Source organism: Drosophila nasuta, chromosome 2L (assembly GCF_023558535.2).
Source record: "Drosophila nasuta strain 15112-1781.00 chromosome 2L, ASM2355853v1, whole genome shotgun sequence".
NCBI lineage: Eukaryota > Metazoa > Arthropoda > Insecta > Diptera > Drosophilidae > Drosophila > Drosophila nasuta.
The window spans coordinates 19,498,737-19,512,996 of record NC_083455.1 but is presented as its reverse complement, the minus strand read 5'-3'; the positions used below and the strand labels follow the sequence as shown (position 1 = coordinate 19,512,996).

The 14,260-nt window shown below is 38.3% G+C and overlaps 2 protein-coding genes across 2 annotated transcripts in view; one reads left to right on the top strand and one right to left on the bottom strand.

Annotated features, from left to right (window-relative positions):
- The window catches only part of LOC132784252 (cell adhesion molecule Dscam2), a 124,271-nt gene that overhangs the window by 51,111 nt on the left and 58,900 nt on the right, over window positions 1-14,260 (top strand). The gene's annotated exons all lie outside the window — the stretch shown is intronic.
- Window positions 4,079-4,872, bottom strand: LOC132794883 (lysophospholipase-like protein 1). Its single transcript, XM_060805176.1, has one exon. The coding sequence runs from the start codon at window positions 4,765-4,767 to the stop codon at window positions 4,123-4,125; it is 645 nt and encodes a 214-aa protein (XP_060661159.1). The 5' UTR covers window positions 4,768-4,872; the 3' UTR covers window positions 4,079-4,122.

The window sequence follows — 14,260 nt, the reverse complement described above, 5'->3', positions numbered from 1 at the left end:
TTTGTCGACTCATTTTGAAGTTGACAAACACATGTTTTAAGTTCTCTCTCTCTCCAACCAGCCAGTTGCACACACATTATCCTTGTCCTTTGTCCTTGGCCTGATCCTTGACAAAAAAAACAACAAAAAATCATTTCAAATTTTACACTAAATTGACTTTGTGTGTGTGTGTGTGTGTGTGAGCAAATTGTGCACGCACAATTAAATGTGAGCCAGCTTCTTCCTCCCCCCAAGGGGGTCGAAAAAGAAGCAAGAAAAAAAAGCTGTGGAAAAACAAAGTTAATTCACAGTGGAAATGAATGCTTGAGTTGATATGAGTTGAGTAGGTTGGCAAAACTTTTGCAAGTGCTGCTTGCATTGCAAATATTTGCACAAACACACATTATTCAACTTTAATTTGCGCTTCAGTTATTTTTTCAAAATTTTGACTAATTTATGCAAATTTTTGCAACAATTTTGAAGCACAACAAGTTTAGTGATTGATTAAATTAGAGTTACTTTTGTCTGTGATATGATGCCATAGCGTAGAATATAAATATACCAAATATATTCTTTGGTATAATTTCGGTATTTTGCGGTTTTAGTTACTTTCGCTGACAATATGGTATATTTTGCACTCTGTGGTATGTCTTAATGAAGTACTATGTATATAAATATACACAATATAGCACTTGGTATATTTTTAGTATTTTTCTGGTATATTAATTCGGTATACTTTAAAACCCGGTATCCATAGAGTAAAAGGCTATTATAACTTTTTCCCTTTTTTTAATATGGTACCATATCAATATACCAAATATAGTCTTAGGTATAATTTTAGTATATTTGCGGTGTTTGTTACTTTGGCTCACAATGTGGTATGTTTTGCACTCTGTGGTATATTTTGAATGTAGTACTACGTCAATATACCAAATACATGGTACATTTTTAGTATTTTTGTGGTAAATTAATTCGGTATATTTTAAAAATCTGTATGGTATATTTTAAATTAATTCCGCGCTGTTTTGCTTATTTCACAGTCGAACACACCTGTAACTTTCTTACTTGTTTATTAATATCTCAGTTTTGCACAAATTTTTCGCATAGTTTGTGAGTTTGTTGCATAAATTGACGTGTGTCGCACATTTGTTGTTTTTCGGGGTTATTCGCAACACTTTCGCATGCAAATTTTGTTACAACTTTAACAATTTGCACACAAATATTTTGGCTGCAAACTTTCTTTCGACAACAAAAACACATGCTCAATTGAACGTCGTGTAATGTTGAAATGATGCACGGGTTTCTTGGCCATCTTTGATGCCACCCATTGTTAACACAGTTCAACTTGATGTAATCATCTCAGAGAAAAAAAGAGAGATTGAGCCACGCCTTCTCCACACTTTCGTCAAACATTCGTTACAGTTTGTGTATGTGGTGTGTGGCAATAATAAGCGGGGCAAACGAATTGTGGCAATATCATGTAAACTTCATGCACAATGAGCAGCTTCAACAGTCTCGCAACACAAAAGGCCATTGCCATTGGTCAGGCAATCTTGTCTGCTCTCCAAACTCATGCATAATGCGCTTAACAAAGTTTTTGATTGTATTACAAAGATATGGAGAGGGAGCTCGAATCTCTGTGTGTGTGTATCTTATGCAATTTGTTTAGTATTTTGATATAAATTGCATCGATTACAAGATTACATGCACAAAACATTTAACCGATGAGAGCCCAAAAACTGTGCAAACAACAACAAGCAAGCAAAAAGGAAGAAATTCTGCTCTCATAATGCATAATTGAGCAAGTCGAAGGATAAATTAAGCTAGCTGGGAATAGAAGCAATTCCCAAACTATTCCCCCAACTCTTTTGTTTCTCAGTTGGCTTTTTGTTATTTTAATTTATGCAAATTTGGAAACGTTCGTTTTTCGGTTTTATGTATCTCGTGTGCAGCATCATCATTTACAAATCGTTTCGACTGTTTCACTCTGTTTTGTGTTTGGAGCCTGGGAAAATGCGCATAATTGTTGGCTTTAAATGTAAATGAATTTCAATTAAAATTAAACACACTTGCACACAGTTAGACACACGGACAGAGAGACAGAAAGACAGATACAGATACAAAAGTATCTGACAGACATATGCTAATTGCCTTGCAGAGACCGACTTGGCTTGTGTATTTTGAATTTATTATACCCTGTATGCAGTAAATTCCAGAGTGGATTGACAGCTCAGCGGAAGATAAAGTGTTGATTAGAGATGGCAAAGTAAAGATAGTCAACTTATTGCCGAAGAATTGAAATATAAAATACTGAATTAAGAACTTCTTTTTGTATGGACAAAAATACCTCCTAGGGGTCTGACAATTTTGTATATTTTACGCTCTATTTTGAATGTACTGTTAAAATATACCAAACGTAGCATTTGGTATATTTACAGTATATTAATTTGGCATATTTAGCCGATTGTGACATATGTTGAGTGTTATACTCTATAAACATACAAAAAATACCATTTCGTATATTTTCAGTATTTTTGTGGTATATTAATTTGGTATATTTTAAAAGTAATACCTCACTGTTTAGCTTTTATTCAAAATTGTTATAATAAATTTGATTATTTGCTTATACTACCGCAATCTTTACAGCGTATCTATCAGTTGCCCAGTTTTTGTCTATAAATTTCTTCATTTGTTTAGAATATATTTATGGGCTTTTTTTTGTTGTTGTGTAGAATTCCCAAGCGTTTGCTAAATTCCAAAGTTTCGGCTGCGGTTGCCTAAAGACACGAATTAATTTGAAAAGTTTTCAGCGAAAAGTTCACAAACATTTGCTGCTGTTGCTATTGTTGTTGCTGTTGTTGGTTTTATTTAAGGTTTCACACATAATTCTTAAGTAATCAATCGACTGTCGTTTCGCCGCCTACTCTCTTCGCCCACAAATCGATTAACTTAATTGTTTCGGTTTTGTATGCTCGTGGAGCATATTTATAAATATTTATGATTTGTCGTTTCCAATGGACTCGTCGTTTGTGAATTCTATTTGTAATCATAAATCACCCAGCTAACGAGTAGAAGGAGTAACTCTCTCTCTCTCTCTCTCTCTCTCTCTCTCTCTCTCTCTCTCTCTCTCTCTCTATCTCTCTCTCTCTCTCTCTCTCTCTCTAGGGAACGAGTCAGAGATATATAGAGTGTAAAGTTTACTTGGCAATTGCTTTACTATTTTGCAGTATTTTTGTGTGTTAACTTTGCTGCATAGTTTTTATAGAGCCAGCTCTTTGGGCTGCAAATGGAAATAAAGTTGTTATCCAGCACATACACAGGAAACACATGTATCTGGCACAATTTGCGTGTTTTTTAAGCGTAAAAGCAATTAAAAAACTTGTACAATATTTTCTCATAAAACAAAAGTTAAGCACAGTTGTAAAAAAGTGGGAATAAAAAACAGCAGCAGCGTTTACCATCATTTACAGAGATGAGAACAGGAGCAAAGTGAGGAGAGAGAGAGAGATATAAGTTGAGGTTTAGTTGCAACTGTTGCTGTCCCTGTTGTTGCTTCTCTCTCTGCTCATTTCATATTGATTAACAGCAAATCCATCAGTGTCATTGCGGCCAAGCTCAAGGGGGGAGAGAGCGAAGCCTCCACAAGTTGCAGTCAATTGCCAGGTTTCACTACTCGAAGTGCCAACTCAATTCAGCTCATCAGAACTTGCTCATTTGCACATTACAATGGGTTAGGCTAAGACTGAAGGGAGGGTGGTGAGGACAGTTGAGAGATGGCTGCTGCAAGTGAACTGAACATTAACAGCTTCTCTGATGGCTTCTGGGTGCAAGTGTGTGTGTGTGTGTGGGAAAACAAAAGGCATTAGAAGTGGAGCAGATGGAGGGAGGGAAGAGAGCGGACGCCAGGTGTGAACGTGCGAAAACGAAACGAGTGGAAAACCCTTTGCATAAACTTGACTTAATTAGCTGTGCAACAAAACTTGGCTATTTGCACAGCTGCGTTCAAATGCAGCCAAAGAAGACGAAGAAGAGACCGAAGTCACTTAATGTTCATTTCATATGCACGCAAATTAAGTTAAACTCCAAACAAAGATTGCCATCTTGCATTAAACACTTTATTAACAATAAATATGTATGTATTCTCTAGGATAACTTTTGCAGTATCCATTGCTCTACATCGAGCAATGAGCTCTCCATCAGCTCGTGCTCTGCATTTGGCAGTCGAGTAAATGAACCCCTTACACCCAAATCGATGAGAGTATTGTAGGTCTCTTGACCCCAAGCAAAGTCCACAACATCATCGTCTGTGCCATGAAACATGTTCAATTCAGGAGTCTCCGTTTCATTCTGCAATGATTCATATACAATCGATTTGCGATTGAGGAAAGCAGAGTGAGCGAAGACACCAGCCAAGTTCGTGTTGAGATGGTAACCAGTGTGCAGAGCTAAAGCGCCGCCCATCGAGAAGCCACCGACTATAATGCGATGCTGGGGAATACCCGAGTCCAGCTGCTGTTGTATTAGATCATTAGCTATATCGTATGCCCCTGACATGTTGTCACTCTCCTCATCCGCTGCGATGTGTATTTTCTTGCGATCGAACCACACGTTCGCCTCTTCACCATCGTAGGGCGTGTAACTTTGCCACGGCGCCGTGGGGTAAACGTATCTGATGTGGGAGCCTTTGAAATCTCTGCCAAGTAAACTGCGAACCCAATTCTTAATGCCAGCGCCTGTGTCGCCAGAGCCATGAAAGATGATTACACTTGCAGTTCGTTTGCGCAGCATTTGGGAAATTAAACACAGAAGTAATTTTACAAATCTTGCAATATGATACTAATTGCTAAAGTGACTTTGAAATAATATAGTATTTAGTGTAGGAACTTTAAATATAAAGCTTCAGCTTGATAAGTTTATTAGGTGAGGAAATAATATAAAAAGAAAGAAAATCTCAGGATCAGATTCGTAATTTCACACTGAGCTATCTATACCCTTGTCTTTATCTGTCCTATCGAATACTAGATAATTGTCCATAAAAAGCCAATTTTCTACAAATTAAATATCTTTAACTTTTGAGCTTCTAATAAAGTTAGTATTCCTGAAAATCCCAACGAAAATTTGAGACTTATTTTCGTAGTTCGTTACCCAAAAATTGAAACCTTCTTGTAAATAATTTAAAAGCTTTTACACTAATTGTAAATCATTCTTCACAATGAGTACAATCTTTAATCTATTCGACACAAATTTAAGATCCTTAGTCTGCCAAGAATCAGAAAAGCAAACGCTGCGGTTTTTTTTTCTTGGAGTCGTGTCAGATTTGTGAGATTGTGAGTTGGCCTATCGCCTGGCTAATGGTTCAATAAACAAACTTTATGGCGTGACATCTTTCACGCAAATGTGTTTTTTGGGGCGCTATCATTTGACCATATTCCCTAACCATGCAGCTACTTCTAGGCCACGCCTGTGTTTTGTGTTTTGGGTGGCCATTAGAGGCATTCACCTATTTGGGGGGCAAACTCCATTCGACCACTTGCGAGCTATTAATATTATCTATATAGCCGGACAACAATGTCGCGCTTTTGAAAAGCGCTTCAATAAATTAAAACAAAATAGAAGCCAGTCTGCAATGGGATACCCGAAAAGTGTCACACTTCACCCCCCGCCTCCCTCAACTTGCCCTTAAATTCGGACACTCAATGAAGAGATAGAGACAGAGATAGAGACTGAGGCGTAGGGAAAGTGAAAAGGAGGAGCAGAGGGAATGTGTGTGAGGGAAGTTTTGTGGCAAACTGGAGCAAATGCATGACAACATCAACATCATTTTTGTTGTTGTTGTTCTTGTTGCTGTTGTTGTTGCCTTGGTGCCGCTTTTTGGCAGCCGAAAGCACTGACCAAAAACTAAAAACTGGCGGCGACAACGACGCACAATAAATTTTCCAGCTCCCGTTTTTGTTGTTGCTGTGCGTCAAGTGACCCACTTTTTTTCCATGCTGCTGCTGTGAGACTTGACAAGGGTTAAACAACAATAACAAAAAGCGCTCGCAGGAAAAACATGACCAACAACAAGAGAGGAACAACAAGAACACGGGAATCGCTTCTCGCTCGGAAATGTAACAAAATAAAAGTTGCATTTTTTAACCTCCGCTCGACACCCGTCTGACCAACTGACCAACTGACTGACCCACGCCCACTCATAGATACACATTTCATTTGACCTACCTCCTCTCTTGCCTTCACTTTTCCGGAGACTCGCCTCGCCTCGCATCGTCGCAAACTAGTTAAAGTTTAAAAGGTGCAGCCCGAAAACTGTAGTCGAAACTCGGCTCAACTTGAATTGAGTTGAGTTGAGTTGAGCGATTTGTGTTAGTTGAATGAAAGCAACTCCGACGAACCGGGATTATGTTGGACAGTGTAAGCCCATTGAGCTTACGCTACAACTCGCAGCATGATCAATTTCACAAGATAATCCCAAAGATTGATTTTGCATTGAGTATTGAGTGTCGCAGATGGACAGCAGTCGAAAACTTGCTCTTGACTGCGCAGTTTTCAATTATTTGGGAAATTTGCAAAGCATCGTAATTAGATTCTAACATGTAGGAAAGCTACAGTCGAGTGTGCTCGACTATTCGATACTCGCTACCCATTCGGAATAACAGCAAAACATAGCGGTATTAATATGAAAATATACCAGATAATATACCACAAAAATACTAAGATATACCAACGGGTATATTTGGTATATAGTTCAATTACTTCATGGGAAATATGCCATAGAGGTCAAATATACTAGATTGTCGTTTAAAATATACTAGATTGTAGTTGAAAATATACCAGATTGTCGTTTTTGCTCATACAAAAGTATTTCTCAAATAAGTTAAATATACCAGGTAATAGACCACAAAAATACAAAGACATGCCAACGGGCATATTTGGTGTATAGTTCAAATACTTCATGTGAAATATACCATTGATGCCAAAATATACTAGATTGCCGTTTTTTTTTGCTCATACAAAAGTATTTCTTAAATATGTTAAATACCTAAAATTTTTATCCGATTATGCGACGTAATTTATGAATTATGTCAAAGCTTTAAATATTTAAAATTGTAAAATGATGTAATTCATTAAATGTGAATGTAATTAAATTTGTTTCCACCGCCTAAAACAATTAAAGCTAATCCTGGCTAAAATATGTGTACATTGAATTTTCAGCCGTCGGCTATTTTGAATCTGTGTTGCTGACACTGCGAGCTTAAGGATCAGCAATAGTTGAAGCTGACGTGTCTGCACGTAATAGCCACACCTTCAGCTTCAGCTTTGGCTTGGGCTTGCTCTTGTGAGCAAAAGCCAATACGTGGATGCTTGAGTGAGTTTTGAAGCTGTTGCTGCTGCCCCAAGTTGCTGGCACTTGGCATTCGCCTTTTGCTGTATCCTAAGCTCTTGATGGCTGCTGCCGTCTGGCTGCCTGGCTGGCTGGCTGTCCGTCAGAGCCGAGGGAGCTGCTGCGAGAAAGGGAGGCGCTACTGATGTTAAGGCTTAAGCCGTTTTGCCGTTGTCCATTTCTGGGCGGGCAGATTTACGCATGAAATGCGCTTGGCTGCATCCATCAGTGGAGTCCACGACTAGAATTGCAGCTGGGGAATTAGTTGGATGGGATGGTGGAGATGGAGAAGCGGACATTTCAACAATCTGAGCGAGAGTTGATTATGTTTTAAAGCATATTTCGCTGACTAGCATTCCATAGCAATTTTCTCTCCTTCTTTTCGCAAAAGAACCCTCTGCCATTTCTCTTGCAGTTGTAAGTCTCAGCGCTAAGTTGGCGCTAAATTAAAAACTTTTGCATTGCATATATTGCACTAGAGGATCAACAACACAGAGCCAAGAGCCATGAGCCATGAGCCATGAGCTGTGAGCCGCGTGCTGAGAGTGAAGCACAGTTCCCAGCTGAGCGCTTGTAATGCAACAGGGAAAGACATTGAGGGGGAGGGAACACGGGGGGAATGTGTTCGGTGTACTGTTACACTTTTCACTTGGTAGCGAAAGAGAAAAAAAAAGTTTTGCGCGCTGTTTTCGCCGTTTGCTTGTTTTGGCTCAAGTTTTTTTTAACTTGGCTTTTGCTGCTGCTGCTGCTTGTAAAACCAATTCCGAGGAAAATGAAAGTAATTTTTTGCATTTTGCATTAAAATATACATACTTATACTTATAAAAGTCAGCTAGGCAAAGGCAAAGCTAGAGAGAGAGTGGGCAAAGAGATAGATAGACCAAGAGAGAATGCGGACAGCTGCAAAATGTTTGCCATTTAAAATTGCAATGCAATAATACGAAAAATCATCATGAAAAGAACGCAGCAGCTATGCAGAAGCGCATAGAAGTTTAGCGTTGAATGATGAAAAGCGTGCCACATAGTGGGCAACGTTGCGTATACGCAATATACGACAAATGCAATACACGACAGACAGACAAATCATTTCAGTTCGCAGCTAAGCTGAAAGCGCTTTGAAATACGAAAAACGAATTGGTTTGCGAACCGGTTTTGCGTTTGGCCACCAAAATAATGAACAATTCGAATTCGAAGAATTTTCCATAGAGAAAACATTTTATTTTCAATTTGCAGCTAATCAAAATGTTCGCAACTTTAAGTGAAGCATTTCTCAGTTCAAGTTTGAGATTTTCATCTTTAAACTTCGACTTTTGTGTTACACATTTTGGCACCACATTGAGTCGACGTCGACTTCAGGTTTTTCTTTATTTTTTTTTTTTTTGCCAGCACCCGGCGCGCAATTGTTATGCAATTTGCAAATCGAAAGGCAGCAAAGGCAAGCGAATGCTGTGGCTGCCCCTGCTCTGTCTGTGTTGGATCTAAACCCCAACTGCAACATTGCATTGAAAAGTTGCTGCTCTGTTCTTTGTCAGCTCAACGCGAGAGCGAGACGAAACGAGAATGGGGTTTTATTTTCGAGACTATGCAATTGTGTTATGTTTGGCCAGGTTTTCAGTTCGCGAGTTGAACGCGAGCAAACTGCGAATATTGCATGAGTAACAAGCGTGTAATTCCAAGCCAGCTGCCAGCATCAGAAGAGGGGAAGAGTCAAAGGGGGACTGGGGCGAGTCAGCTCATGACATGTGAGTAATCCAAGCGTTCGCTTTGTGGCTGCGTTCGCCAGATGCCAAGTGGCCTCAGTTCCAGAGGTGCTGTCCAGGACTTTTCCTCTCGCTCATAAATTGAAGCTGTGAAAATGTATGAAAATGTTAACAAAACATTTAGTTACATGGGCGTGGTCCGTCCGTGGTTGTTGGCTGAAATGAAATTCGCGTCTCGCAACACGTCGTTGTCGTTGTCGTTGTCGCGTTGTCAAAGCCAAAGAATGAAAGAAACAACAAGAAGTGCTAAAGGAAAAGTGCAGTTTGTAAGCTCAACAAAACCGCAAACTAAATGAATGAAATGTTCAGCGACAAGCGCTTACAACAACAACATAACAAAGAGGAGGGGGGGAGGAAGGACTAACAGTGGACATACAGTTTATAAAAGCTGCAGCAAAGCATATTTCAAAAGAGAACAGACAAGAGACAGAGAAAGAGACGGACACTGAGACAGAGACTGAGACGGAGACAGTTAGAGCGACCAACAGATGGACACAACAGACAGTCAGAGAAATGACGACGACGACGACTCGGATTGTGGGCTGAAATTTACTCGTACAATGGCCGAAAGGATGCTGCCCTGACATATTTTTACTGTCATTTTTTTCTGCTGAGCAGCAGCAGAAGCAGCAGCTGGTCAACAATAATAACATAGACAGCACAGCTTCTCTGTGGAGACTAAGCTGCTAAGTCCTTGCCACGACCCAAATCAACGGCAACAACAGCAAAAAGAGGAAACACAATCCAAGTCCAGGACGCTCCGACTCTGACTCCGATTCCGACTTCAGCCTCACACTCACAATTGCCTTTGCAGCCGAATCTGAACTCTCGACTTTGTGCTTTACTTTTAAGATATATTGTACGTTTATTTTCATGAATTATATTTGCCTCCATCTGTTTAGCAAACAGCTTCCAGCTGTGGTTTTTTTTATATATCCTGTAATCAGGTAATGAATAATGAAGCCAACTTTAACTTACGATTAACGATTAGAATTTATTTTAATTTTTAGTTGATAATGAGTAAATAGAACTCCAGATAAATGCAATTTCTATGAAATTTTAGCAACTTTACGTGATTTTTTTGGGTTTCCATATGGAAGCATGAAAAAACTTAAGCACGTTAAAGATGAAGATAAAGAGCAAGTGCTACACTTTAGATGCAATCTTAAACCATAAAGAAAACTCGCAACTATTTCAAACTATTCTTGCATTTACAGGGTATGCTCTGCTCTGTGGTTTCTACTATTTTTGTCGACTGGTTGCTTGTTGTTTTTTATTGCATACTTTGCGGCATTTCGTTTGTGTAACTCATTTTTTTGCGGCTTGTCGCAATGTTGTGTTGCCTCCGTCCACATTCTCTCCTTAACTTAACTTTGGCGGCCCAGTAAATATTTTTCCTTTTCTGCTCGGCACTTTTTTTTTTGCTTTTTCTTTTGTGGATGGGTCACAAATTTGAATGCAAACATTTTGAGTGTATGCGTGTGTGTGTTTGTGTGTGTGCTTGAGTGGAAGCCACATGAAATATGATAATTCATTACACGAGCGTACAAAGGGAAAATAATGCGCAGGAAAATAAAGAAACGTCGTCGTCGTCGTCGTCGTCGTCGTCGTTGTCGTTGTCCTTGTCGACGACACTCACTCAATTGTATCTTATGCAAATTGCCAGTGATTTTTCCTTTTTCCTGTTTCCTGTACTGTGCTTAGACACGATGTTTTCTCTCCTTTTCTTTCTTCTTTTTTTTTTTGCACTGTGTCCTTTGTGGCCGTCAAAGCATAAAGAGAAAAGCTTGAAGAAAAAACCAACAGCTAAACGGCTGAAAAGCAGCCGCAACATCAACAGCATCAGGCATCAGCGGAAGAAGAATATGAGGGGAAAATTCTGCAGTAAAACCTCATGAGACACGCGTTTTATAAGCTGGTTTTTCCATTTGTCCATCTGTTGGGAGGCTTTTGTTGTTGATTTTGATGTCTTTGCAAAATGTTACGAAAATATGCCAAAAATAAAAAAACAAACATCAAGCCAGTAAAATTATACAAAAATAAAATATCAAAATGCTCTCGACTCATATATTTATATGCATTTATGTGCCGAAATATAAATATGAACAGATGCAAATTTTTATTTTGTTTTGTGCGGGTGCGTTAAACATTTTAATTATTACAAAAAAAAAAAAAAAAAAAAAACACAAAAATACAAATAAAGCGAGAAACACAACAACAAAGAAAATCGAGTTACATAAATTATACGCGACTAAACAAAAATATGCTGATAATTTATTTGCACAACATTTTCCAAATTTATGCGTCCCGAAAACAGATGTGAAAACCAAACCAAACCAAACCCAAGAGTTGAGTAAAGCAAACAAAGCAAAATGTTATTGCGCGATGCATATATAATTACACACTTCTTCAGTATTTTTTTTTGGTTGCTTTTTTTTTGGCTGGTTTTATTATTGTTTTATTGCCATTGTTGTCGTTTATGAATAAGTGCGATAAACTTCGAGATCAGATTGTGTGCAATTGAAGGGGGCCAAAAACATTTACAGCGAAAACAGAAACGATAATGGAATTAAGTTCAGACTGTTTCCATAAACATATATTCGGTCATTCTTTTTGTATACACTGTTATCAGTTATTTCTGACGAAATATCAATTATCAAATAATTAAAAAATTGTAATAGTACAAATAAAATTAAGTTAAAGATTTTTGGTACAATAATAACTATAGTTTATATGACATTCTGGAATAATTTGAATGTAGTATTATATCCATATACTAAGTATAGCAATTGGTATATTTTTTTCTTATTTTTGTGGTATACAAATATGGTATATTTTAAGAATAATGTTTCAAAATGGATATCTCGCAGTCGAGCACACATTGTTGTTAATTTGTCAAATGAGTATTATATTTCTATAATTCAAATAAAATTACGTCGACTTACGCAATTTTTTACATAATATTTTTTCGTTGATTTCAATTTGATTAATTCTTTATGTGTATTTTTTTTAACACATTTGTTACGCCCGCTAATTGGATATTAATAAATGAATTGCAAATTAATATAAACAGTAAATTGAGGAGACCAATTGGAAGCTAGTTAAAAAGCTTTGTTCATGAATGATGTAAAATACATAATACAAAATCCTAGTTATTACAAATAATTCACTAGAAAAACAAATTTACAGACAGATTTTTTAAACTAATTACAAAAGTGACTTAAAAATCATAAAGTACTTAGAGAGGATGTCATCTGGTGTGGAAATACTTTAGATGTATTTAAAAATTAGAAATGAAATTGTCTACTAAATAATTTAAAGAACATTGTTAATCAATAACGTAGACTACTTAATTCATATTTCGAGTTATTACAAATGATTCGTGCGAAAAACAGATTTCAAGAAAACTTTCAACTTTTTAAGATAAAGAAATAAATTTGAATTTAATCACACAGCTGATATAAATAAGTTTAAATTTAAGTGTTGCAAATATCCTTGTTAATCAATGAGCAACATGATGGCAATCTTTAATATGCTTCAGTTAACCCACAAAAACATGTAATTCAATCAAGGATAATCTCTGCTTCATTTGAACAGTTTTTCAGTGAAGTGTCTTAACCAATTTTTGCTACTTAATATTATAAATGTCATTTGCTTTGACGCTTTTGCTCATTAAGCAGAAGCGTCGCTCGCTGTTTGCTTCATTTGCTGGCTTTCAACTGCTGAGCTGAGCTCACAGTTAAGCTGCATGCCCCATTGAGCATATGAAAAATGAAGTTACAAGCTAGTTTCATAGAAGCAAATTGCGAAATGTTGCTGCTGCTGCTGTTGTTGGCAGCATCCTTGCGAGTTTTATTTATGTGGCTTATACTGGTCTTTTAATTAGCCACTTGGCATCGCTGGTTGACGTGTCAAGTTGCAAGTCTATTTGAGTTGCGTATTTGCCACGCTAATGAGGAAATTGTTGCAACCACGTCTCCTACCAGAGATTTCCACGCTCCCTTAGCCAACTGTCAACAAATCTCCCCATTCAATTGCTTTCTGTGTGTGTGTGTGTGTGTGTGTGTTTGTAGCTCTTCGTAAACTTGGCCTGGTCAACGACGAGCTTCTTCAGAATGGCTCAGCAGCAGCAGGAACGTTTCGTGCTGTGGCTTTTTATCGCTTTGCCGCTGCACTTGGCCAAACAAAAGTTTTAGCCACGACGACAGCTGGCTAAGAGCTGTAAGGAGGGGCAATCGGAATTGCTAGCCAGCCAGCTCTGTGGTTTATTTGTTTGGCCAGCAAACTTTGCTACCTTGTTTCTATCTGGCAGATACTTTACTTCGTTTAGTCTCTCTCTCCAGCTATCCGTTTCTTTTTATTCTTTCCTCCGTTGCTTTCCAACTTCGGACTGCAATCGATGAAGCGTAAATGTTCAAATGCTCAGATATTTCCTCTCAAGTGGCCAGCGGGCGTAAAAAGCAATAGTAGCATCGACAACAGCAACAACAACAACAACAACAACAGCGACAAGAACAACAACTAGTTTTTTAGCTCGTGCTTTGGTCATTACTTTTGCTGCTCAGCTACCAATGCGTCGCCGCAGCTGGTGAAAGATACTTTTGTATCTTGTAGATTGCCTTTGGGTGCCTTCCTCCCGCTGAGTAAATTTGTCTCTGCTCTTCTCACATGCAACTGGGGATTTGCCAAACACACACACACGCACACATTGTATTCAACTTTAAGGCTCTTGCCTAACCTCTAAGCTAAGACTCCCCCCTTTCTTAATTTTGTCAAGTGACTGAATGCAATTTTTTTTGTCCTTTTTTTTTCATCCAAAATTTTCTCTCACACGGCAAAAGAAGTCTTAAATTCGAAAGTTAATTTTCGGCAAAAAGTTTCGCGCCATCTTCCTTCTCTCAATAGACAAGTGACACGATGGGAGGGGGAGTTCATCGAAGGGGCTGAGGGGGCGTGGCAATTGGAATATGATAAGTGGATACGAGCGCGCGCCCGGCGAAAAACGCCAAAAAGTCAAAAGTTTTTCGCGTGCCAAAAGTGAAATTGAATTTTTGCACTGTTGATAAAGTGATGCAGTTGGACGAGGGCGCAAAGGGGCATGAGGGGTGTGGCATATGAGCACAAGACTGACGCTTCCTTT